The sequence below is a fragment of the Peromyscus leucopus genome, chromosome 4, assembly GCF_004664715.2.
Source record: "Peromyscus leucopus breed LL Stock chromosome 4, UCI_PerLeu_2.1, whole genome shotgun sequence".
NCBI lineage: Eukaryota > Metazoa > Chordata > Mammalia > Rodentia > Cricetidae > Peromyscus > Peromyscus leucopus.
In genome coordinates, this window is record NC_051066.1 from 123208065 (window position 1) to 123233700 (window position 25636).

The 25636-nt window shown below is 40.2% G+C and overlaps 1 protein-coding gene across 4 annotated transcripts in view; it reads left to right on the top strand.

The window, feature by feature from the left end:
- Kiz (kizuna centrosomal protein) overlaps positions 1–25636 on the top strand; it is a 109196-nt gene that overhangs the window by 73117 nt on the left and 10443 nt on the right. For 3 of the 4 annotated variants that reach the window (XM_028881848.2, XM_028881847.2, XM_028881852.2), the window contains 5 exons: positions 7321–7486; positions 8199–8261; positions 16214–16279; positions 18741–18827; positions 21654–21750. In XM_028881848.2, coding sequence (XP_028737681.1) covers positions 7321–7486; positions 8199–8261; positions 16214–16279; positions 18741–18827; positions 21654–21750 — 479 coding nt within the window. Of the gene's footprint in view, positions 1–7320; positions 7487–8198; positions 8262–8657; positions 9620–16213; positions 16280–18740; positions 18828–21653; positions 21751–25636 lie in introns of those variants that run through there. The other variant, XM_028881851.2, reaches the window with a different exon arrangement.

Genomic DNA, 25636 nt, shown 5'->3' on the forward strand with positions numbered 1-25636 from the left:
GGAACACTGCTGCAGGCCTTTGAGCAGGGCTAAGATGGTTTTTCCCTAAAAATTGGAGTAAACAAGCAGTTTCTCAAACATGTAGATGTAGCTGAAGAAATTTACAATTCCAAGGAACAGTGTTAGTACCAAAATGATGGCATGTCCATAAGCTTCAATACAAAATGCTTTTGTAGTTTCTGAAGCTGTTCTGTGTGTGTGTGTGTGTGTGTGTGTGTGTGTGTGTGTGTAGTGTAGTGTATGTGATGCTGGGAATTGAACCCAGAGTCTTGTTCATGTTAAACACATGTTTTTCATTACTCTGTACCCCACCCCCAGCCCTCTTCCTCCTTCCATGATTAGCTAAATAGAGTATTGGAGTTGTGTCTGTATTGAAACAGGATAGATATTTAGTAGATACAATGGGTTCAATATCTCTCTCTAGAGAAAATCTTAAACTTAAGTAATTTTGAAAATTTAAGAATGCTCCATTAGGAAATGTAAAGTCTATTGAAGCCCAGAAGTATTTCCTTTGCTCTCTTGGGAATGGCTAATTAAACAGCCACATGTAAATGATGTTTACCTGTGGGTCCCTGTGCTGTCAGCTGCAGTCAGTCCCTTCTCTTGAGTAAACACATGACCAAAGCCATAGAAATCCACTGTCCCCTAGAGACCAGATAAGATCTGTCAGCACCCGCAGAATCTCATAGGCAATTACATAATTGAGCTACATGCTTTTAATTCAGAGGAATTTGTAATTACTTTATGTGGGGGGAAAATGAATTGGGAGTGTCATTAAAATACAAAGTGGCTTAATACTTTTCTCCCAAGTGATGTCTGTTTCCACATGGGAGAACTTTGACACAGAGGAACAACTTACTGATGTCACTCAGAATTGGTCTGGTCCTGCCCCCACACAGATTTTATTTACCAGAAGACATGTTCCCTAAATAATGGATTGTTTTCTGATGTCTCCTACATATTCATTTTCCGGCTCTTATGATTTTTTTTCTCCATTTTTTAAATGCTGCATAAATAAAATCCCTTGCTTTGACTCGGATATAACTGGTACTGGTGCATGTGTTTTTCTTCAAACACTGAAAATTATTTCTCCATAACCAAGAGGAAGGCTTTTGAGGAAGTGGTAGTTAAATTTGGGAGCTGTCATCCGCTGCCGTTGCGCCTCAGTGGCTGTGTGAGTGGCACTGTTTGCATAGAGAAGAGAACCGAATTCCACTAAGTGCATTCACACTTAGTTTCTCTGTGGATTCATGTTGTCCTCATAAAAATCTGATTCTTTAGAGGTGGCTGTGATTTCTTTGAATAAACAAGCAGAAAAATAAAACGACTTTGAAATGTCAAACAGAAAAGTGCCTATATTGTTACTGTCCATAAATAATACTGTTGACATGAGGTATGGCCTTTATATTTAAAGTGTTTACAAATAGGACTAGGAGTATTATAATTTAGTGGTAGAGCACTTGCCTAGCACACTCAGGGTCTGGTTTCACTCCCCAGTAACACACACACACACACACACACACACACACACACACACACACACACACACACACTCACGCACACACGCATGTGTTGCACTGTCTGGGTATGAATCTCCTTTTCCTGCTTGCCACAAAGTGAACTTTCTTTAATAGCATCACATAGTCTTCTGTTTTGTTTCATTTTGAATGGCTTTACATAGCTCTTGTCACTATACTCAGTCACTTGTCCACTATACACAGTCCTTGTCGTCTATACACAGTCGCTGTTCACTTTACATAGTCTTTGTCCACTTTACACGGTGCCCTGACCACAAAATACAGTCCTTATCCACTATACACAGTCTCTGTCCACTATACACAGTCCTTATCCACTATACACAGTCTCTGTCCACTATACACAGTCCTTATCCACTATACACAGTCTCTGTCCACTATACACAGTCCTTATCCACTATACACAGTCCCTGTCCACTATACACAGTCGCTCTTCACTTTACACACTCTCTATGCACTTTACACAGTTCCCTATTCACTTTACACAATTCCCTATCCACTTTACACAGTCCCCTGCCCACTATACACAGTCCCTGTCCACTTTACACAGTCACCTGCCCACAAAATACAGTCCTTGTCCACTATACACAGTCCCTATCTACTATACACAGTCCCTGTCCAGTTTACATAGTCCTCTGTTTTCTTTTAGTTCCTGTTGAACATTTAAATTTATTCTTTTCCCCCACTAAGAAAGGTTCATAGAATATCTATACAATTCAAGTTTTTAAATATTCATTAGAATGAACTCCTATGTATAAAAGGTATACACACACACACACACACACACAAACACACACACACACACACACACACACACACACACACCTTTTAGATTTTTGCTATGCATTACCAGATCTTAACTCTGGAAGGATCATGAAGTTAAAAATAATGGATGAATAAAGTATATATTTGAGTTCTTTCTAAAATTAAATAATCAGGTCCTGTTGGGGAACCATTTTGAGAGGTGAAAATGATGATCTATTTCTGTTGTGTTCACTTGACCTTCTTGCTGCGATGTGGTCAGCCCTTTTCCTACTTGCTCATTGTTCATTTTTCTACTAGGTGAATAATGGTTTTTCCTTATTGATTTATAAGAAGTTTTAAAATATAAGTTTGTACATTTTGTTCCAATATTTTTGGTAGCTTGATCTTTGCTTTTCGTTAAGGGTGTTTTAGATATGATGTCTTTTTTACTAATAGTTTCATCTATCTGATTATATGTATTTAAAAATAGTAATTGATAAACTTGGGGATATGCATCAGGAGTCATGACTCTTTTAGTTCCACACATAACAGGATCCATATTTAAACTGAACTCTGATTAAATTTTAGAAGAATTGAGCCAGTAAGTTTAGGAATACTACTCAGTGAAACTCAGAAAAGTTTATATACCATTAGCTCTGAAGTATGGAAGTGTCAGTACCAGTCATTTTACAGGTGATGTGTGTCCTGGCATTTCATTTCCAAACCCTGTCTCCTGGCCCTAGGAAGACCAGGGACCCACTTGATGGTATTGACTAAGTCTTCAGACTGCTGAGAGCAGTGGCCCACTCCCCAGTTTCCTTCATGGACTCCATAGTATCTAAATAAAAGAGAGCTTTTTTTAGTAGCAGACAAGCTTAAACCTGTGCATGGTCTGTTCATAAGCATGACCAATGGAAAAGAAAGGCCAATGCAAAACTTGTTTTAGAAGGCGAGTTCTCCAGACTGCAGAGCCCATTTAATCCTAGTGTGAGATGTGCAAGACAGCTTGTTGTTCTAACTTTGCTCTGGGCCTTTGCTCCTTTGCACTGATGAGAGAGTCTTCTCACTAATAGATAAGTTCCTTTGAATTGGGAGTTCCTCAGAAAGTACACATTTCTGGAACATCTGCCAAAGACATGCCTTAAGAATGTGTTACAGAGCTGGAGCCAGCTCAGTTAGTAAAGACAACGCACGTTTCATCTCCAGAACCCATGTCAAAACAAAACAAACAAACAAACAAAAACAATTGGAGAATGAGGCTGTACACTTGCAGTCTCAGGGTGGTGAGATATGTGGATCACTGGGACTGCTGATAACCACTCCAGTCTACTTAGCAAACTCTACCAAAAAAAAAATACACAAAGTTTGAGGAATGACCCAGGTTGTCTTCTGATGTACATGTGCACGTACATTACACTTGTTCATGCATGTGTGTGCATACACACACACTGTATTGCAGATATTTTTGATGACTCAGCAGATGTTTTTAATTAGAAAGCTTTTGACTGGCCCTTTGCTGAGGTCTGACATTTGTCTCTGTCAGTTTTTTGTTCCCTACTTTTTAGAGGCGTCTTACAGTGTAGATAGATTCCTTTGCAGGTGACCCTGGGCAGACCTACCACTGTCTCTGTTATCTCCATGATCTGGTAGAGTTATACCATCTATTTTCATGTTACAGTTTGACCATCCACCTAAATTTCCATAGATAGAAGACACTCATTTTTGAGAAATTATTATTTACAAAATTGTCTTCAAAGATCAGTTCTTGAACATTAAAAAAAAAAAGCTAAGAAATCTTAGAGATGAATAGTGAGTAATGAAGGTAAATGAGATAAAATATACAAAGTAAATTAAGCCAGCCATGCTGTGTGAAAAAGAGGTCTACACAGTGGCAGTGGTGTTTTTATCAAGCACATGGGGACTTACTGGACAGATGTTTGTAGTATTATTATAGCATTTTATTCTATATTCTTTTGAAGCCCAATTCAAACTCAGCTCAAACAAAGGAAAGTTGTGTTTTAAATTTATACCAAAGCAGATTGATGTGTGTCATCCTTGGAGGTGTCTAAACTCTACATGAGCAGCAGGGAGACCAGTTCTCCAAAGCAGAGTTTATTTGGGTCTAGAGGGGCTTGCAGCCCTGGCATGCTGTGGTAGACTACAGATGTTTCTGAACGGATTAGGGTAAAAGGAAGTTTTAAAAGAGAAGTTTTTGAGAGAAAAAAAAAAAGAAAGGAAAAATGGCATAATCTACTTTAGCTATCTTGAAATAAAGACCATTGGTAATAAGAGCTTGTGGTTGGCTCATTGGTGGAGACAGCCATTGTTAATCAAGTGATCTTATGGAAGCAGCTTAGCTGGAATATTGAGGTAGTTAATCTATAATACTGCAGTTTTGAGGAGTTCTTTGCATAGACCCTGTTACAGGCATATGTGCAAGAGGGTTTGTCTTTCATGGTTTCTTTCCTTCATTTTGTTGACATAATGACTCCACTTTGATCCTGATAACTAGCATTAGGGGACAAGACAGAAGTAATCTGAAACACTGATGGTCCAAAACAGTGTCGGCATTCAGGGGAGGAAAGATGTTATAAAGGTGCTTATTTTAAATTGTGTGAAAACCTATTAATCTTTACAGTCTGCAAATTCCATTGTAAAATGCACCAAAACTTCAATAATTTGGTTGTTTAAAATGTATATTTAACTTTAGCAATTTGGTTTTTAAACATATACAGTATTTTTTTTTTTTTTTTTTTTTTTGGTTTTTCGAGACAGGGTTTCTTTGTGTAGCTTTGCGCCTTTCCTGGAACTCACTTGGTAGCCCAGGCTGGCCTCGAACTCAGAGATCCGTCTGGCTCTGCCTCCCGAGTGCTGGGATTAAAGGCATGCGCCACCACCGCCCGGCAAACATATACAGTATTCTTAAGAAGTTAAAAATTATTATCAATTATATTACATATTATAATTTAGAAATACACACTCAAAGTTCTATTAGAATTTATAGATTATTTTAAGCCTGAGAAAATAAAAAGTTACAGATTTCACTGCAAGATTTCTAAGGTGAGGTTTGTTTTTTATTCATACTTTAAGATGCTTTGCTTATATCTAGGATTTCTGGGCACAGGCAGCTAGAACCAGGATGGGTCTAAAAAGCACTATGGGCAGTGTAAGGAATGCAGTTCAAGAGGCTTTCTTCCTTTCAGACCTAAGGAGCATACACAGTGGAAGAGGTGTATATAGGCTGCTGGGCTGTCAGAATGACAGCTAATGATAGGAGCCCTTCTGGGCCCAGCTTCAGGGGCAAGGCTCCATGTCTGCACCCCAGCCTACAGTAGAAGTCCTGAGCAGTTCATCTACATAGACTTGTCAGAAGGACAGTAAGACCCAGGGATAGTTCATACAAATAGAGGCAAAGAGCCTAGTGATGAGCACTGCAGCACAAGGTCCCGGCTCCAAGGCCAAGAATTACAACTCCTTAACACACCACCCCAGACCAGTTTCCCTAGCTTCTGTCATAAGTCCTGGGTCCAGGAGATCAGCCAGCCCAAAGGAAGTCAGAAGGAAAGAGCCTTGCAGTGATGTTAGAGCCAAAGGCAATGGTCTTGAAGGCAAGCTGAGCTGAATGCTCAGGGCTGGGTCTCCCGTGTTCTGCTTCAGTGGCTCACATTGGAGCATCTTTTCCTTCTGCTATGCTGATCATGAAGAACTGTGACTTCTTCCTTGTTCACTGAACAATGGCTTGTTACCTAGACACTCAATTACATAGAACCTGAGGACCTTGCTCCTGTTCTACTAATCATATTGGCTTGTGATGTTTTAGACCCATTTCTTGCAGTTTGGATGCTGCCCCATATTTTCTATAACCGTCAATCAACAGGTCACCACCACTATCACCAGGATGGAGCAAATCACCACTTCCTAATAGAGTGTGTACTCTAGCAGTGGGACAGTGGGACAGTGGGACAGTGGGACAGAGGTTGTCTGCTAGATACCGAACTCTTGTTATTAGCACAGTTTTATGTCTTAGGAACAAAGTGCTTAACTGGAAATTAAAAGACTTAGTTATCTCAGATCCTGTTAATTTCCATTTTTCTTCACCTTGCTTCTCAGGTAGGTTGTGATTAAAAATCAATTTCCTTATACAGACAGGCTAGTTAGTATCCTTTAAAAAAAAATATGCAGGGTAGGCAGGTAAGTTTCCCCAGCTGCTCAGGAGACTCAAAGACAAGTGTAGACTTTTATCCTTGGCTAAACATTAAGACTCCCAATGAAGTTGGTTATCTTTTTGCTTGGTGCATTTCTTTTAATTCATTTTTACATAGGTATGTGTGCCTATTTGTCTATATGTGCATCACATGCATGCAACTTCTACAATGGTCCGAAGAGGGCATCAGATCCTCGGGAACTGAAATTACAGGGAACCAAACCCGAGTCCACTGCCAGAACAGCAAGTGATTTTTAACTGCTGAGCCAACTCCAGCCCTAAACCAACTCTGGTTACAAGTCTAGAAAACAGGATTCATGCAATGAAAGAATCACTCTTTCCTTCAGAAAGGAGGGCTGAGGGTCTGCTCCTGTCGATACCAAAGGGAAAACAGGCTAGCTCAGATAAACAGAAGTGATCTCATCTCATGTGCCTACTTCTCAAGAACATTTGTGTAGTACATAAGGTTCAGTCTTCAGAAACATATTATTGTGAATGAAAATTGTTGCATAGAATCAAATTTTACTGGAAAAAGAACGAGATTATTTTTAATTAAAAATTTTCATATATTTTGATCATGTTTTTCTCTTTCCTCAACTCTTCCCAGATTCTCCCCACCTCCCCACCCATCAACTTCATGTAGGTTCTCTTTTTTCCCTTCCCCTTCTCTGTTCTTTTGATCTTGAGGACATTTTAGTGTCAGGAAACAATTTAAATTCTAAGTAAAGCTTAACCTAAAATTATATTTTAAGTCTGAGTCTTTGAGAGCAAAGGGAATGGGGTTCCAGTTTGTTTTGATATTTTTTTTGTGTGTGTGCTTTCTTTGAAACGCTGTAGGCCACAGCATTATTGAAAAAAGTCCTTACAGAAGAATGTGACCATAGGTCAGCTATTCACAGCAATGAATCATCTTGCAGCATGCCATCTATTCTGAATGACAATAATGGAATAAAGGAAGCAAAACCCGCTCTGCGGCTCAACAGTGTTCTTACAAGGGAACAAGGTAACTATTGTTAAACAGTGTCCACAGCAAAAAGGCATTCAGAGTCAATGCAGCATCCTCTTGCTCGAGGCATACCTATAAAATACCACTAACTAAAGCCTATCTCGGGTTTTAAGTGTGTGGTACGTTGTTTGTTTTATGGTACCTTCCAGTTAATTATGTGTGTTCTCAGGCAGGAGTGGGAAACCTAAGTGTAGTTCTATTGAGCTTCTAGTGAAATAAAATGCTTACAGGTTAGGAAATCTTAAACCAATCACGTATAGCACCTTTTAGACAAGAAATAAAAGAACAAAATTGTAACTGAAGCGACAGTGAAAAAGAGAAGAAACATTATTGAAGCTCCACATACAGGGGCTGGAGAGATGAGATTAAGAGCACTGACTGCTCTTGGTCGGGGGGCAGGGGAACCTCAGGTTTGGTTCCCAGCATCCATATGGCAGTTCACAACTGTCCGTTAACCCCAGCTCTCTCCTGGCCTCCAGCAGGCATGAGGCACAACATACACATGGTGCACTTATATCCATGCAGGCAAAACATTCTTGCGCATAAAATAAACCTTAACAAGACAAAACACATGTAAGGCTGGGAGTGAAGCTCAGTGGTAGAGAGTTTGCCTGTCATGTGTGAGGCCGTGGGTTCCACCCCCAGCATGGAAGAACAAATCTGTTCCGTAAATTTGAAACTTATGTTTTGTTATGTTTTTAATTTTTAGAAGTTTCAAGTGGCTGTGGAGATGAGAGCAAGGAGGAAAGCATAGCTGCAACCCCAGCCACAGGTAAAGCTGCAAGTTCCCTCCAGTTTCAGCCCCAGAATGCAGTCTGACTGAGGGCTAGTCACTGGTGGGTCCGATGACTTAGTGAGGTGGAGAGAGAGTGGGTGACATAGCTTGCATGCAGTAGTATAGTGCATGCAAGCTTTGTAGCCCAGTAAGCCAGTATGTAAGCTGTGTAACTGCATGTAAGCCAGTGTAACCCAGAGGGTTACAGCTCTGTCCACTGAGCTCTTCATCTTGATTTTGAACAGTCAGCCTGTTAGTGTCCGCCATCATACAGCTTTTCAGCACCTGTAGCCATTTGAGAACAGTGAGTTGGCTGGGGTGAATGCCCAGTTACTAGATGACAAGCTATAGATGTTTCTGATTTTACGATTTTACTCTTTTTCTCTCCTGTAGTAATTAAATTGCCTGAAACCAATGTTTTAAAAATGTTCAAGGTAGGAAATTTGCTCATGCCTCAGATACAAAAGCCTGTCTGGAAATTTAAAATTCTCACTAATCATGCTTCATCTATCAAGACATACTAAGACTTCTGCACATGTATGAACTGTGTTTATAGGTGGAATCTGAATTGTATCATTACAGTTTTTAGGCTTAAAATATCAGCAAGCAGCAATTAGTATTCTGAACAGAACCTTATTTGTTGTACATCTAAATTTTCTAGATCCTTATTTTGTGAAGTGGTATGTTGCTTCATTATAAATTCCAAGGTCTGACTTTAAATATTTATACAAGTAAACACACCATTGCTGAGGTACTGAGCATGCATCTGCATATGAGATAGTTTTGTTTTCGCTTACAAGCAAAAATGAATGGCTTGCTTTTATGGTAATATAATTCACGGCATGATGATTTTTAAACTCAAGTTTCTGTTATGAACTCTTGTTTTGAAAATGGAGTTTATAGCAGAGCAGTTACTATGTGTATATGTAACATTTCACTCCAAATACAGAGATTTTCTTCAGTTTTAAATATTTTTTCCCAATGATGTTCATTGTGTTCTTATTTGTCATTTTAAGAAAATTCTGATAGGGTTTCCTCTGATTTTTTTTTTGTTTTTGTTGTTGTTACTAGAAGTATAGATGATCCTAAGCTGCAGATATTCATGAAGTTATTTAGTTATCTTTTTAATATATTTACCTTTGAGTGCAGAAGTATTTAATGGCCTCTGAATGTATTTCAATTAGGATTATAAACTGTGATGTTTACAAAGAATCATCTGTAAACTTATTTAAAATAAGTTGTAATTTTAACAGCCCACCCTCCATCTATCAATAGTTGACAGAGAATACCATGCCATAGCCTGCTAAGGTATTGGCCATTATAAAATAGCACAGGAGAGCTGGGTCTGATGGAGGCAGAGGCAAGCAGATCTCTGAGTTTGAGGCCAGGCTGATCTAAAGAGCTAGTTCTAGGACAGCCAGGAATACACAGAGAGAGAAAAACTCTGTCTATAAATAAATAAATAAATAGTATAGGAGTCCTGGAAAACTTTGTCAAGTTGTTTTTACTAGAACATTGCTGCTTTGTCCTCACTACTCATGCCTATGTCCTCCTAACCCCACCTCCCGCCCTCACGCTGTTCGTGTCTAAATGCCTCTGTACCTCGGCTGCTATGTTCTTGTGTGTTTATCGTCATAACTACTTGATCTCTTAAACTCTTGATCATTATCACGTTTAAAAATTTTCTTTATCTTCTATCATAATTATTTGGAGATTTGATTGTTTGTAGAGTAAGGCAAGCAACTAGATTTCAATTTAAGAAGATTCAGGCCGGGCGGTGGTGGCGCATGCCTTTAATCCCAGCACTCGGGAGGCAGAGCCAGGTGGATCTCTGTGAGTTTGAGGCCAGCCTGGGCTACAGAGTGAGTTCCAGGAAAGGTGCAAAGCTATACAGAGAAACCCTGTCTCAAAAAACCAAAAAAAAAGAAGAAGAACAAGAAGAAGTAGAAGAACAAGAACAAGAAGAAGAAGAAGAAGAAGAAGAAGAAGAAGAAGAAGAAGAAGAAGAAGAAGAAGAAGAAGAAGATGAAGAAGATGATTCATTGTGCCTACCCTTTGTAGTAGTCTGTTGAAGTTTCATGTTTGTGTATGTGTGTGATGGCTTTGTTTATATGCACTGCATTCCATCTGGAACATTCTCCAGCATCTGTCCTCTGGACACTGAAGAAACTGGCAGTTGAGCCTGGGTTGGGCATCAGTGTCTTTCACTCTCTACTGTTTTTACGTAGTTCTGGGTCTCTAAGTAGGGAAAGCTACTTAACAAATTGCCTTAAAGTTTAAATGAAATCAGCCAGGTATGGTGTATAAACTTGTAATCTAGTACATGAAAGGCAGAGTCAGGGGGATTATTGCAAGTTCAAGGGCAGTCAGCTCTACATAATAAAGCCCTGTCTTTAAAAAAAAAAAAAAGTTTAAATGAGATGGGTCAAGTATGTGAAAGTGCCAAATAGACGGGATATTAGGTGCCCGAGCCCTGCTGTCTGATAGGCAGTGATAATTAATATCTGTCCAAACGGTAGCAGCAGCAAAGGTCTTCTGTGCTGGATCTCACAACCCCTAACATTCACAAATCACTAGCACCCAGTCAAAAGAAATCTTACAAAACAAGCTCAAAGAGGAAAACTGAGTAGAGGGGTGAGAATGCAGTGCTCAGAAAAAGAAGCCCCTAGGTGGGCCTCCTGGATAGCTGGCCGCTCCAGTGTGTTAGCCTGTCATGCTCACCCTCCCTAAGTTATGACGTGACTGAGGACCAAGATCAGCCTCAGCATGGTGTAGCTGTGACTCCTCAGGGACAGTAACTTCCCAGCAGTACTGCTGCATTAGCTCTTTTAAGAAAATGCCACTTGAGAAAACAACCAATGATTTGACTCCAGAAAGATATTTTTAACTCATCAAGAAAAAATCTGAAGAATTTCTGGATACTTTTGGAAATTCCAGTGAGTAAGGGAAGCCCTCATAGTTGAATTGCAAGCTAGCTCCTGGGATCTTACTGATCAGGCTGGAGGTGTCTGGCTCTGTGTACCTAGAAGCCTCTAGTGACTCTATTTTCAGAGATGAAAGTACTGCAAGGCAGTTGATGGCCATGCAGCAGGCCTTCCCTAATGCACTGTCTCATAAGCATTGATGAACAATATAGCGTTACCCAAAATGCACTCTGTGCAGAAAAAACTTCAATGAATAACATGTTTTGAGGTCAACTCATGTGGTCTCTTTGGCTTTCTGTAGTATATATAATGTACAGGACCATGATGAAGACTCAGAAAACTTTGAAGGAAAAAAAAAAAATGTGAGCCGCCATTTCACAAGTGTATTATGTAGTTGAAATTTTTTTTCTTTTCTTCTTCTTCTCCTTTTTTTTTCCTTTTTGGTTTTTGGTTTTTCTGTGTAGCACTGAATGTCCTGGAACTTGCTGTGTAGACCAGTCTGGATGAAGTCCTTAATGGACAAAAACATTAACTTTTTTTTTTTTGAAACATGCCTTGGAACACATATATGTACATGCATGGGACCTTTCCTTAAATAGCAGGTCCAATTGGGATGTCAGCTTTCTCGGTACAGTAAAATTATCTTCATTGTTTTTCTGCATGCCATTTGTGGGACCTTCCTACTAGATGAAACCGCTTTCTAATGGGACCTGGGGCAACTCTAATTAAATCACATTGGGATGTTAGGATTGAAAACTACTGATAAAACTGTCCCTCAGGTTGACCAGAAGATGATAGTAGTAACTTTGGTGTCCAGAAAGACTCTTCAGTGTGGCTCTCTCTCTGTGTACCTATTTACTTTGCATCCATTTTAGAAAGAAGTAGGAAAGCAAGAGAGCAAGGTGAAATCCAGGGCAGGTTCCAGACTGGGTGCAAAGCTCTGAATTTACAACGTTCTCAGACTAAGAGTCCTGAGACATGAGAAGGGCACACCTGCTCTCTCTCTCTTTGTGTGTGTGTGTGTGTGTGTGTGTGTGTGTGTGTGTATACATACACAAAGTAGATCATTTACTGAGCATAACTGAAGTGTAGATCAGTAACAAAGGCACTTTCTAGCTCTTCATTTCATAAAACAAGGTCAGTCTTGTAGGTATGAGATTCTGGGCTGGGAACCTGAACCACAGCAGGCCCTGTAGATGGATTTCTTATTTATAGAACCTGCCATTCCTTTATACAAGGCTGTGATTCTCACTGTACACCAAGGGAATCAATGTGCTGCTGTGGGATAGTTGTACACTGTGTGAAGGTGTATTGCTGTGATTGGGATAATAAAAAGCTGAATGGCCAATAGCTAGTCAGGAGGTATAGGCAAGACTTCCGGGCAGAGAGAGGAAGTAGGAGGAGGAATCTAGGTGCTTGAGGGAGTTTCCAGCCAGAGATGTGAGGAAACACAGAGGAAGCAGGAAGAATGTAGACTGATAGAAACAGGTTAATTTAAGTTATAAGAGCTAGTTAAAAACAAACCTAAGCTAAGGCTAAGCTTTTATAATTCATAAGTCTGGTGTCACTATTTGTGAGTTGGTGGCCCAAATCAAAGTCTGCCTACACCGTGCCAATATTCTGATGTCTTTATTTCTCCTTCTTGCTTATGCCCTCCCAAACTTAAGCCCTCTTAGCAGAGAAGTTCATCTTTAAAGAGTTTACTATCCCTCCAAAGTCATCTGCTTTGTTAGTCATCATAGAAAAAGTGAGTTTTCTTCACCAAGATTTATATAGAATGCCCCTCATACAGCACACATTCCGCAGTCAACAAGATCAAACATTTCTACAGACTAGTCTGTTGTTAACACAGTCTACCCCTTTTCATTTGTTTTAAAAATAATCCAGATAAAACAGATTAATGTTATATTTATGAACATGTTGTTTCTTTTTGTGCTAGGTAATATAGCATTTACTTGTTTAATATATTAGCCTATTACTTGGACTGAATCTTGGGATACCAAGGTCAGAAAAGACTGCCTCTGCCCTCAGTAGTCCTCAGCATTTCTGATCTTCACATAGTCCTACAGGACTCAATTAGAGTAACTCATCTGCTGTCACACAGAAACATAGGAAGGTTGGGGCCAGCTCAATGGATGTGGACTCCAAGTCAGACTTGAGGATTCAGTGTTTTCATTCCTCCATCATGACTCTTTTGTTACAGCAGCAGAAAGATAGCTGTATCATGGCAACTGAGTCAATTAGATCTCAGTATATACCATAGCAAAAGATGAGCTTAACAAGGAAGTTCTGGGGAGCGATGTTGAGCAGTCATACCTTTCCTGTCTCTTTGGCTACACCTAAAGAAGTGAGCAGCTTGCAAAAATTTCTAAGAGGCTTGCCTATTCTAAAGTGGGACAGGCCTGAGCACAGCTGGACCTCTGAAACCATGTGAAGGATACAGGATGTTCTGGTCAGTTTCCCTGGAAACACTCAAGCCAGGAAGAAAGTGACACTTAGTAAGATTTTGAGAGAACATGTCCCTCTGAAGTACTCACATCCACAGTGATGGCATTTTAATTTGTATTCACACTAATGTCCCTTTCAGTACCGAGCTTTAGTTTAAGAAAATGATACAATTTCTAGTAAATCATGAAAACCAGCACCTTACATAGTATGTGCCACACAGTGGGCCCTTAATTTGTCAAACTAATGAATAAAAATGGGGAATTAAGGAGTTCCCTTAAACGCTTGTTGATTCAGGCCAGAACACTATCTCTTTCAGTCATTCACTCCAACACCACTTTCCCAGCCCACGTGCCCATCCTGGCAAAACTCATCTCCTTAAGCTGCATGTGAAAAGGGCTGTCAGCTTTTATCTCAAGAGGATTAAGCTCCAAGAATGTCCATTCAGCCTCTCATTCTTTTAACACCAATTCTGTTGGTCAAGCTGTGTTAAAAGTGTTGCTTCTCTGTGCCATTCCTCCCCAATATTCTTTGGCCAGCTGAGATCCTCTCTGTCGTCACACTGAAGCATCCATGAGAAGCTTTCCAGGCCAGCATCTACTTGCAGGGTGCTGCTTGGAGTTCTGGACACCACCTCCCCAAACATTACAGCTTCTGTTTTATACCAAGCTGAAAGGGAGCTGGACACATACAATGGCCAGGTTGTCATTGGTGACTGGATTTACCCCAGGAGAAAAGAATGCAGTGACAAGTTTAGGCCACCCAAGTGTAATGGCATATAACCTCCGGGACTGCAAGTTCACTGAGAATGCTTTTTTTCTTGCCTTGTCCCAGAAGAGCTTTACTCAGAAGAATTAGTAGAGACAAGTTATCTGCTGTGCCTGTGTCAGGGAACTTCCAAAGAATGTGAAAGTGGGACCTCGTTTGCTGTGGTGTTGTCCGTGGTACTCAGCACCTCTGTCTCTAGGCAGAGAGCCTGCCAGTACTTCTGCCATTGAGTCTATTACCTGCTGCTTGCAGCTGGGGGCACAGAAGCATTTAACATAGATGTGAAAGAATAAAAAGATCTTTCTGATTAGTGCTACTGATTAGTGTGTTGCATTTGAAGACAAGAACTCATAATTCAGGAGAGATTCTCCCAGTGAATGTGCAGTAAAATTCCATGTGGCTTTCTGTGCTCTGCTACATCAGAACTCAGTGTAGGTCCCATGCATAAGCATTTTATGAGACATCCAAGTCAGTCTCCAGGTTCAGAATTGTGCAATAGGGGTCTCAATGCTGGGAGCACCTCTAGTTTAGATTGTTAAAGGACCTTTATTTTACACAGGCAATTCAGATTGAGAGAAGAGGTCAAGATTTAGACATTTTCATGAAATCAGGAGTTGGAGAGAGCGTTATTTCCTCCAGCCGCTGTGATGGTGCTATAAGCTTACCAGGTGCGGTGACCTGCACTTGTAGTCCCAGATCCTCAACAGGCTGCAGCAGGGCTGCTAATGGGAAGCTTCCCTGAGCAACGAAAATTCAAACATGAAAACAAAATGCCACTAACTTAAAATTGTAGAACTTATTCTGTAACAATTCAGGATACAAAAAAGAAGAGTTCTTCCCAGCTTCTGAGGTTCTGGTTTGTGGTGGTGTCTTCAGTGTTTGCCTCTGCTTTCTTACTTTCTTTTCTGTGTCTCTGTCGGCTCTTCTCACCAAGTAGACACCACTTGTTAGCTTAGGTCCAGTGAAAATGCAGGGAGATTTTGTCCCGCTCTCCTTAGCTAATGTGTCTACAATAATCTATTACCAATAAGATTACGATCTGAGGTTTGAGTGGATTTGAATTTGGGGATGAGGAAGGCAGTATTTAACCCACTATAGATAGGATGTGAAAAGGATATTCTTCACATTTTATATTTCTAGCATTTGAGTCACATCATATCCATTATTCCTGGAACAATGATAATGTCAGTATTTCTCATTCCTCCCATCATATAAATTATTAAGTATCAATTGTTAAAAGTGATTTTTACAAGACTGTTTGGAGCTGGGAGTGTAGCTCAGTGGTAGAGCACCAACTTGGCTTGCATGAGCCCATGAGTTCAGTTACCAGCACTGGGAAAAAATGAAAAGCACTGGAGTATACCATTAAAATGCAGCTTTTCACAGAGATCACTCAAGCTTTGGTAAGTTAAAGGTTCCCTGAGTTTGAGAGCTGAAAATTTGCTTCCTATGATTAAACAGTGGTAAGCAGCAAGCAGTATGTTGGTTAAGTTTTGTAGGAAGTACAGTTGTCTCTCAGTGTACAAAGGGGATGGGTTCCAGGACCCTTGGAATATGAAAGTGCACAAATGCTCTACTCCTGTATATAAAATTGTGTGGTATTTCTGTATAGTCTACATACATCCTTCCACATATTTTAAATCATATCTAGATACTTTTAGCACTTAATATGATGTAAATGCTACATAATAGCATGTCATTTAGGGAGTAATGACAGGAAAAGAAGTTTGTAATACCCAATACTAATACATTTTTTTCCAAAATGTTTTTAATTTGTATTTGGTTTTTGGATCTGTGGATGTGGACCTGAAGGACACAGAGAGGTGGATATAGCACCCTCAGAACTGTTCCAGTTCAGCTTGGGAGCAGCCATGAAAGGTCAGTTACAAGCCTGGCATTTATTTTCAGGCTTAATTGTTGAGTTGCTTCACACAAATAAAAACAAGAATGTAAATCTTTTTTTCTGACACTGCCCCAGGCAGCCGCTGTGACTTAGGGTGGCCCTGTGCATCAGCAGATAGAGATACCTCACAGTGGACTTGCCGACCTAGGTCTCCTGGGGGTGACTTTAGCACCGAAGTCCAGATGTGAAGATTCTCCCCGGGCTGGTGCTGCCCACACTCTAGACTTGTGGCCTCTTCCTCTGGAGTCTTAAATATACAAACGTTTTCTATATTTTCTGAATTGTAAAAGCATCCATATTCAGATTTTTTTCCCACTTTTATTTGATCAGATTACTGATTTATGGGCTTAAAGTGATAATATGTGTCTTTTGAATTAATTTTAGAAATTTATGTTTTGCTTTTAATTTTATTTTGCAAAAGCAACTGAGTTTGATTCATCAGCAATGCATCTAATATAACATGAAAAAAAACATTTTTAATGTGTAGAAATACATGAAAGGTAATAAATAGAACCTTAGCATCCTTTATACAGAAAGCGTTTTTCCATTTTAATTTTAGAATTTCTATCCACTTCATACAGGAACAGTACTTACATGCCCTTAGTTGAACACCCCAGTTCTTTGTGAGTTCAAGGTCTGGTTCCCTTACCGCGGTGATAGTATTGTTTGTGACTCGCTTTGTTATTCCTTTCCAGGTCCAACTCTTTTTTTTTTTTTCATTAAGGATTTCTGCACAAGCAATGGGCAGATAGATCCCTTGCCTCCATACACCCCTTAGAGACTGGTGAAACACATGTGTATCTTGTAATGGGCTGTTAAAAGCACTTGTTCATCAGATATTTTCTGTTTATTTGTAGATCTAGGAGTATTTTAGCAGGTGTACATTTGCATATAAAAGAGAAGAAAAGATAAGAAGTTGAGGCTTTTCTTTCTCCTCTACTCAGCGTCATCTCTCTTTACCCCCTTTATTCAGCATGTTTGCACCTTTATTCTCTGTAGCTGCTTCTATTTTTCTAGACCCAAAATGCATATCAAAAAGAAAAAAATCGCCTTAGTGATCCCTCAGCACTTGCAGGGAGATGGATGATTGGGTTCCAGCTTATGTAACAAAGTGGAGGAAAAATATTTATCTCATTGTGTCCTCAGCCTGGAATTAATAAATAGGACAGATTTTAATCTCTTGGGGGCTGGATACTACATGCGATGTAGATCCCTTGCCTTGTTATATGTTTTAAACTGCAATGTTTTCTACTTTTTAAGCTAAAATTTGACATAGAGTTGAATATATACTAGTGCTTGGCTGTAGGATTTCATACAAATCTGTGTATGAAAAGAATTGGCTTCTTTTAAAATGTTAGTTTCATCTAATAATTTTTACTACTCCATAATTTTCTGAGTAGTTAACTTTACAAATGAGAGAAGTTGTTTCCCTGGAGTTCAGGGCACAAGCTACAGTGTACATCAAGCCTTTCACAGCTACCGGTCCTCAGATTTTCAGATACATCTTACTTGCAGCCAATTCTTTCCCCTTTGTTTAGAGCAGGCTGGCTTTTCTTTCTCTGTGTTCTCCTTATTCACTTCTCCAGAACTTTATAACTGCATTGCAAGGAAGCTGCACACTGCAGCTTTAAATGCTTCATTTCTTGCTCTCTTTTTTCCTTCCAGAGGACCTGGGCCCACATTGCCAAAAAACTCACATGCGTTCTTTGGCCTTTTTGCACTGTGAAGTTGGCTTCCTGACTAAATCTTCTAGACTGTTACAGGAGGGCATCTGCATTCTTTGAGAGCCTCTTGAAAAAAGTACATTTGCCTGAAAAGAGTCTGAAGCTGGTCCACAACCACTTACCATAGCTGACACAGCCTCTCTGGATCATGTTCAGGTCCTCGCCCTTTCAGGGAGGCTTTCTCTAGAACCTGACTTGGACCTGCAGCTTTGCTGATCCCTCTGTGCACCTGGCTTTGCTTTCTGCAGGCAGCCTCCTTCTCCTTAGCCCTTGGAGTCAGATTGTTCACTGAACCTATCTGACTACTTCTGCCTGTCCTAAGATTTTTGCATTCTCCCTCCCCTCTCTCTGAGCCCCACACTCTAGCTGAAGAACCTAAGAACCAGGGCCTAGAGTGCTCTGGAGTTACCTGCCTACCCAGGATGCATCTGTAGAGCTTGGAATGGAGAGAAGCTATTCATTTTTATAGTAAATCTGTACATAGATCCATTGAAAGGCTAAATGGAATTTGCAGTTTCAAATAAACTCTTTAAAATTCATCCCTGAGTCTTAAAATTGTGGCACACACCTTTTATCCCATCACTTGGGCTCCATAGGGAGACCTAATTAGGGAGACCATGCATCTGAGAAGTGTTAACCACATAAGAGGAGTTTAAGAAACAGTTATGAACAGTTGTAAGTAGAATATTTCTGTGCTTTTCTTCATTTATAGAGACAAAAGCTTACCAGTTACTGAAGAAGTCTACCCTTCAGGATAATTTGAATCAACCTGAGGAGAGGTTTGAAAGTCAATCTTCAAGTAAGTAGGGACAGATTCAACACTTGACTCCTGTGACGGGGCTCAGGACAACAGCCAGCACTGTGCTGAGAGACGTGTGGTTTTAGAGTTGGCTTTGTAAGGAGTGCTACTGAGTCTGAGAGAGCAAGAACGTTTCCATCCTTAGCAGACAAGCATTTGGAGGGACCCTCCCTTCTTGGATACATGGGGCCCCGCATGGTAATAGTTCTTACAGACTCTCCGATTCTACTTGGTGTTTCATGGTGGTGTCTTTTCACCAGCTATCACAAAAGATGCCCCAAGTTTCTCTTCCCCACGTCTCATTTCTTAATCATCAAATGAGCAGTTTTGTGCTATATGTCCACTCTGTGGGAATGCTGGGAAATTCTCCTCTCTTACAATGAAAGGACTAAATCCCTATAAAGCTAAAATGTAGGCTTAAAATATAGTTCCTTTAATCTAGGATTTTGTTTCTATTTTAGTTTTCTTATATTTTCCAATTTTACATTTATTATTTTAGTGATTTTCATTTTATTATATCTTCTTTTTTAGGTATTACTCAATTTAGCACTTATAAGAAGTATATAATACAGGAGAAAGTGTATGAGTGGTTTTGTTTTATTAATTTTAGATTTGTATGTTTAATTTTATGTACATGAGTGTTTTGCCTGCATGTATGAATGTACATCATGTACATTCTTGGTGCCCATGGATATCAGAAGAGAGTGTTGGATGCTCTAGAACCATAGTTACAGTTGATTGTGAACCACCATGGGAGTACTGGGAATTGAACCCCATGTCCTCTGGAAAAGCAACCAGTGCTCTTAACCACTGAGGCATCTTTCCAGCTCAGAGTGGCTTTAATTTTTTGTACAGTGATTTCTTAGTGTCATATAATTCTTGGACTGTATTCAGATTTCCAGTTGTCTCGAGCATGTCTTCCTCAGACAGACACTTTTTCAAGACACATGTTTAAGCTGCATCAGAACTAGCTGTATTTGAAGAATACATTTCTAGGTGATGTTAGTGGTAGTGTCATTTAGTTTGGTTGAAGACCCAGCCTGGGCCTGACAGTGAAAAGCTCCTGAGTAGAGCTTTTAGTAGCTATGATTTAACTCTGAAAATATAGAAATCACAGTCTCTTGAAGTATAAAGCAGGTCCTCTGTCCTGAAGGAGGTCTTTCCTGCTTTGGGAAAATCTTAATGATTGTCATCTTTCTGTTCACATTGAGTCATACAGTCTGAGTGGAGACCAGTCTTAGAAGATGTTTGTCCAACCCCTCATTTCCTAACTAAGGTCCCAAGAGAGCCAGGCCTTGCTCGGAACATAGCTGCTTGGCAGGTGCACATAGCTGAGAAGACAGTGCCACGATGTTTTGGTGAATGCTTTGATCCCTAATGAGGACGTGCAAAAGATGAGTATTCGCCATAAATTGCCATCTCTTGGCTGTCTATAAAAATTATACTATTAAATATATTAATAACATTTCAAACAATACTCTTTGAAGAGTTCATATACTTAGACAATGTATTTTGTTCATATCCTGTTAAACTTGTCATGTGTGAAATGCACTTCACAGGCTGTACAACTAAGTACAGACAGGTTCAGTTTCCTTGGGCTATCTCACAGTGACCCTGTAAGCCTTGAAAGACTCCAGTAGTTTGATGGTAGTATTGAGCGGGAGCTTCTCATGCTGTTGGCTGCCCTTCGAAGTGATGGTGCCTTGCATCCACTTTCCACTGACTGTGCATTGTTGTCTCACAGCTCTTGTCCCCAGGTCCCATGAGCTGCAGAGAGCAGGTGACCATCTGTGAGGGCAAAGGGAAACGTCCCAGCACTTAAAAGCTGTGGGGATAGGACTCCCAAACTCACTTCCCACTCCTGAAGGAGCAGTCATGTTTCAGTTACTTTCTGAGTTAGATGGTGTAGGACTCTGTCTCCAGATCTGATACAGAGGAAAGCCACTTAAGTTTCGAACCCCACTTTTCATAACCCAAAGTCCTGTCCTGTATGAAAATGGAGACCCTATTGAGTTGAATGTGGACGTGGTACTGAAAGAGCTACTGTGCTTCAGAGATTACATACAGGCAAGCCATCCACAGGCTAGAAAGTCAGCTAGCCTGTGGCAAGGCTTCCTGTGTACTCTCAGTCTGGGATCTGAGGGGACTGCCCATATGTGCAGCAGAAATATCCAAGGCTGAGAACAGTGAGGACAGCCCAGCCTCCATCCCTAGGGAAAAAGGTGTCCTCAACACAGGTTGAAAGAGTGGCTTTGGTGGCTTTTAGTGGAAATATATTCTTCTTTGTGGATGAGAAACAGGATTTAGCAAAGGGGCTTAAGAGTAGATAGCGTGGGTGCTTGTCATCCAGGAGTGTCAGTTACGTCTGAGACTGGTTCCCAGTACTTGCTGTCTTGGTGAGCCACCCAGCCTGAGTACTAACGAAGTGAATCATTCAACCCATGTTCTTATGTGTACATCTTGGCCATTTAAAGCAGAGCTTGCTGGGGACTTAGCTCTAGGTCACATGGTTGCCAAGCACATTTGAGGAGTCCCTGGGTTCATCCCCCTATAACACAAAAAAAGGAGTAATTAAAATAAAGCATAAAGCAGAACTCTTTGGGTTGTTTTGGTGGGTTTGTTTTGTTTGTTTGTTTATTATATTTTTTTCATTTCTTTTCAGCGTTCTATGGGTATTTTGCCCTGGCCCTTAGAAGTTTAGAAACCTTCTATGGCTTGAACGAAACCTTCCTCTCGATTTCCCAAACTTCCCAGGAGGCTGTGCCGGTCTGCGCTGGTGGCTGTGTGGTGGCTAACTCTCACTCCCCTTGTTTGTGCTCGCCACAGGTTTGGATATCGGCAGCAGCGCATTCAAGACAAAGACGGCCCACAAAATCGCTTCGGAAGCTAGTTTTTCATCTAGTAAAGGAAGTCCTTTGTCAAGGTAAAGTCGGGAAAGCCTTTCTGAATAGCAGTAACAAGATGAGAAATGTCACTACGCAACGAATTCAGCCCTGGCTGTGTGTTGTTTTGTTGTGTGACTTGATGGAGGGTGATGGTGTGGGGTTTTGTTTATCTAAAATAACCGTTGAAACTTTAGTCTACCTTTGAAAATATTTGCACCAGAGCCAAGTATTGTTTTGCAGCTGTTGTTGCCTTGGTTTAAGACTCAATTGACACCTCAGTGAACCACAAATTAGCGTCTACAGCTGCTCGCAGTGGGACTGCTTAGAGACCACACAAAGGAGGTTGTCAGGAAAAGGGCAGGGAGAAAACATCAGGCCTTAAAAGAAATAAAGTGGCATGTTCTTCTTTCTGAGGCAACTGATAGACGAATAGGCAATTGCTGTGTATTAGTTTTTGTGTGTGGTTTCTTTTTTTTTTTTTAAACCAAAAAGGAGCACATCCTTTTCTGATGTGCTCTTGCCTATTCCCCTTAAAGAACAGAATTTATCTTTTTACATTCGTTAAAATGTAACAGTCCTGACAAGTCTTGTGAGCTCTAATAAGTGAGTTGTGTGCTGAATTTGCCATCAGCATCCAATACTAATCATACAGTGACTTCCAGTCACTTAGGAAGCGTATAGTGTGAATCTAAGCAATTGCCTAATGCAGTGCCTACTCTTTTACTTTGGCTAAATACTATTTCACACGGCCTAGCAAGTTTCCTTTGTAATAGCACACTCATTAAAAAGGTGTCCTCTAGATGATTGCATTACCTTTGAATTTACTACTTGACCCTGCTAAAATGTTAAAACATGACCTTTACATTTCTACCGCTGTGTGTAATGTCCAAATAACAAAATGATCTGATCCAGAAATGTCATATTAAAGGAAATGAAAATGGAAAAAAAAAATCTATTCATTTGTGTTTTACAAAAGCATTACGGTCTTTTAGGGCCCGGGCTATTTGGATGGGTTAATTTTCTAAAACTCTTGCTTTTAGAAACTTACCGAGTATTCAAGATGCTTCCTTGTTTATCAGAATTTACCTTTAATCCCTGTTTTTTGTTCATATTATTGGAGAAAACAGGAGCTAACTGGGTTTGGAGGAGTGTTGAATACTGTATCGTTAGGGTTATGCTATAAATTCAAGTTCTGGGTCTTTTAAGAGAATTGTTAAAGGTCAGTAAATTCTATAGATACTTCCCAGGCTTAATGTTACCATTTGGCTTAAAAATATATCCCTTCAGTTTTTAAGATTGTTAGAAGTATTTGTCCCCATTATATTTTAAAGACATAAAACAAGTTCTTTTTGTGTGTTCTTTGGAAAATTCTTTAGAAAGCAATAGGATTATGTAGGACATTTTCTCAGCCTGGTCATTCACACTTGACCACATTTCACCAGATTAAAATTAAACTTTGTTTTCCTACAAATTTAAAAAAGGAGCCTCTTGTAATTGTATTTCTCTATGAAATTAATTTCCTAATAAATTATAAATAATCTCATCACCCCCCTTTAAGAACGATAAACCCACTCACAGGTCTTCTAGGAACCCTTGGTTCTAGACACTTGATGGTAATCTAGCTTAAAAGGCTTGGAACAGTGCGTGTCCAGCTTGGTGTGCTGTTGGGCACAGTTTGGTTCTTGTGTTGGGTCTGTTGTTGTTAATACCCCACCCTGGGCTTTGGAGAGCTCAGGTTTGCCGTTGTGCCTGGCTTCCCTGAAATTTCTTAGAGGCTTACATTTAAGGATCCCACTTACTGCAGTCACTCCTTGTGCTTTATTGCTTTTACAAGTGGTCTTGAAACCCAGTACTTGAGAATAAACATAACAGTGCTGTGCTGCTGTAGCACTTTTAAAAATTCTTCTTTGCTCTATTTTGTCAGTGAGCTGATGAGCAACCTCAAAAAAAAAAAAAAAAAAAAAAAGACCCTGTTGGACCTTAAAAAAAATGGCTTCCTCTGATGTCCCAGAGACAATAATTATGATGTGCTAGTTAAGCCCAAACTACAGCTGAGGGATTTTACTTTAAAGCAGGGGCTTGGGCGCAAAAATGCATTTATAGCTCTTTGTCTGCACCTCATTATGTGTGGGCCTGATTCATTAAGTAATTGGTTTGCAGTTGTTTACATGAGTATTAAGGCCTTCTTTTCAGCCGCCTTTGAGAGATACATTGTGCAAATGTTGCCTGTGATGAATGCAGAATGAGGGCCAGAGGGTCCCTCCTATTGGCTAAACAGTGCACACTGTTGAAAAGCCAGAGAAAGGGATTGGGTGCTGCTTTGCATAGCAATGACTCTCTTAATAAGCGTTACAGATTAATACACACAAGCTATAAAAGATGCAAAGAGATACTCTTAGCACATTTATACATGCTCATTTCATTGTGATGATGGTGGGGTCCCCGCGCTTTCATATTCCGTTTTTCAGAGCAGAGGCTTCAGTGCATGAGCCGTAATAGAATCCGATGTTTATTGTATTATAAATCACGGGCAAGTAGGCCGATCGGCAACAGTTTATTATTAAAGATTCTTTCAGTGTAAATCTTTTTCTACCATTGTATTTGCTTCAGTAAAATCATTTTGTGCTTGAGTGGGGATGAAAGGCATGATGTACGAAGGAGTGAGTCCTAATAGGAAGCTGTTCTCTGAGTAAAGACCACTTGTTCCCTTTTGTTCCGGGGTGCATGCCAGAGCTTCCTCTCCTCTGCAAACATTGTCTCTCTTTACCTTCCCCAGGAAGCGGTTTCATTCTCCAGGATCCATTTATTCAATGGAGAATCTATCTTCACAGCTCCCTTATAACTTCGGCTTACCAATTCCCTTGTGACGCCAGCCTTCGGGTTGAATCGAGATAAGATTTTTGTCGAAAGAAAAGAGTATGTGCTTGCGACACAATTGCCTGGGGGAAAGGTACTAAAAGTCACCAGGCCACCCGCACCCCTTAGCAGGGCCGCCGTGGGTGGCATTCCTTGCCAGCCCTGCAGCCATGGGAGCGGCCAGCGGAGGGCGCCAGCCTGCAGCTGATGCTCAGATGGTGGCCGCAGCTTTTCTTTCTCGGCTGATCATTTGTGTTATTTCCCTGGAATGGTATAAAGATACTTAGACACTAGTTCCGTGAAATAAAAACAAAAATTGCCTGGCAGTCCTTTATGTACCCTTATAAAAGTGCACGATTCATCTCTAGCTTAGGAAATCTGCGTTGACCTTAAATTTTACTAAATTAGAAGCGTCTTAAACAATCCCTATTTACTGTCATAAACCCATACACTTTGTTTTTTCTTGCACACAACACTTTTGTTTAAGAATAATCACTTGATTATTTGAAGGAAAGATGTAAATAAATTGACCCCAGGTCAGCTAAAATTACAGCATGTGCTGTAGGAGCTCCAACTAGCCATCAGGGGGCGCTCAGACTTTGTCAAATTCAAACAGCCTTGGACTTCAGTGGCCTTTTAAAACTTAAAATTGGTATTCATGGAGATTGGTTGGTATGGTCATTTGTACTTATTTTTCTTTCTTTCTGGAATGCTTTTTGCCCTACATTTTTCCAGAAATATGTCTATTTTGAAGAAAAATCCAGCTAAAGATGCTATTTGAAAAATTTTGATACTGATTTCAAATCCACAGAAATTTTTGTGATTCGCAGACTGATACCACATCTTCTCATAGCTAGTTTTTTAATGTCCCCTCACTCTGTGTTTGTCAGAGGGGGACATGCTTATGTGTGTGGAGGGGGAACAGAGGTTAATGTTGGGTGTTTTTGTTGATAGCTCTTTCAAATGCTTTCTGAGCGGAGGGTGCCTGTGCCAGTTGCCCCTCCAGAGGCCCTATGGTATTTCTGTCACCACCTAGCTAGGTATGAAAGCTGTTCGTGTACCTTGTCT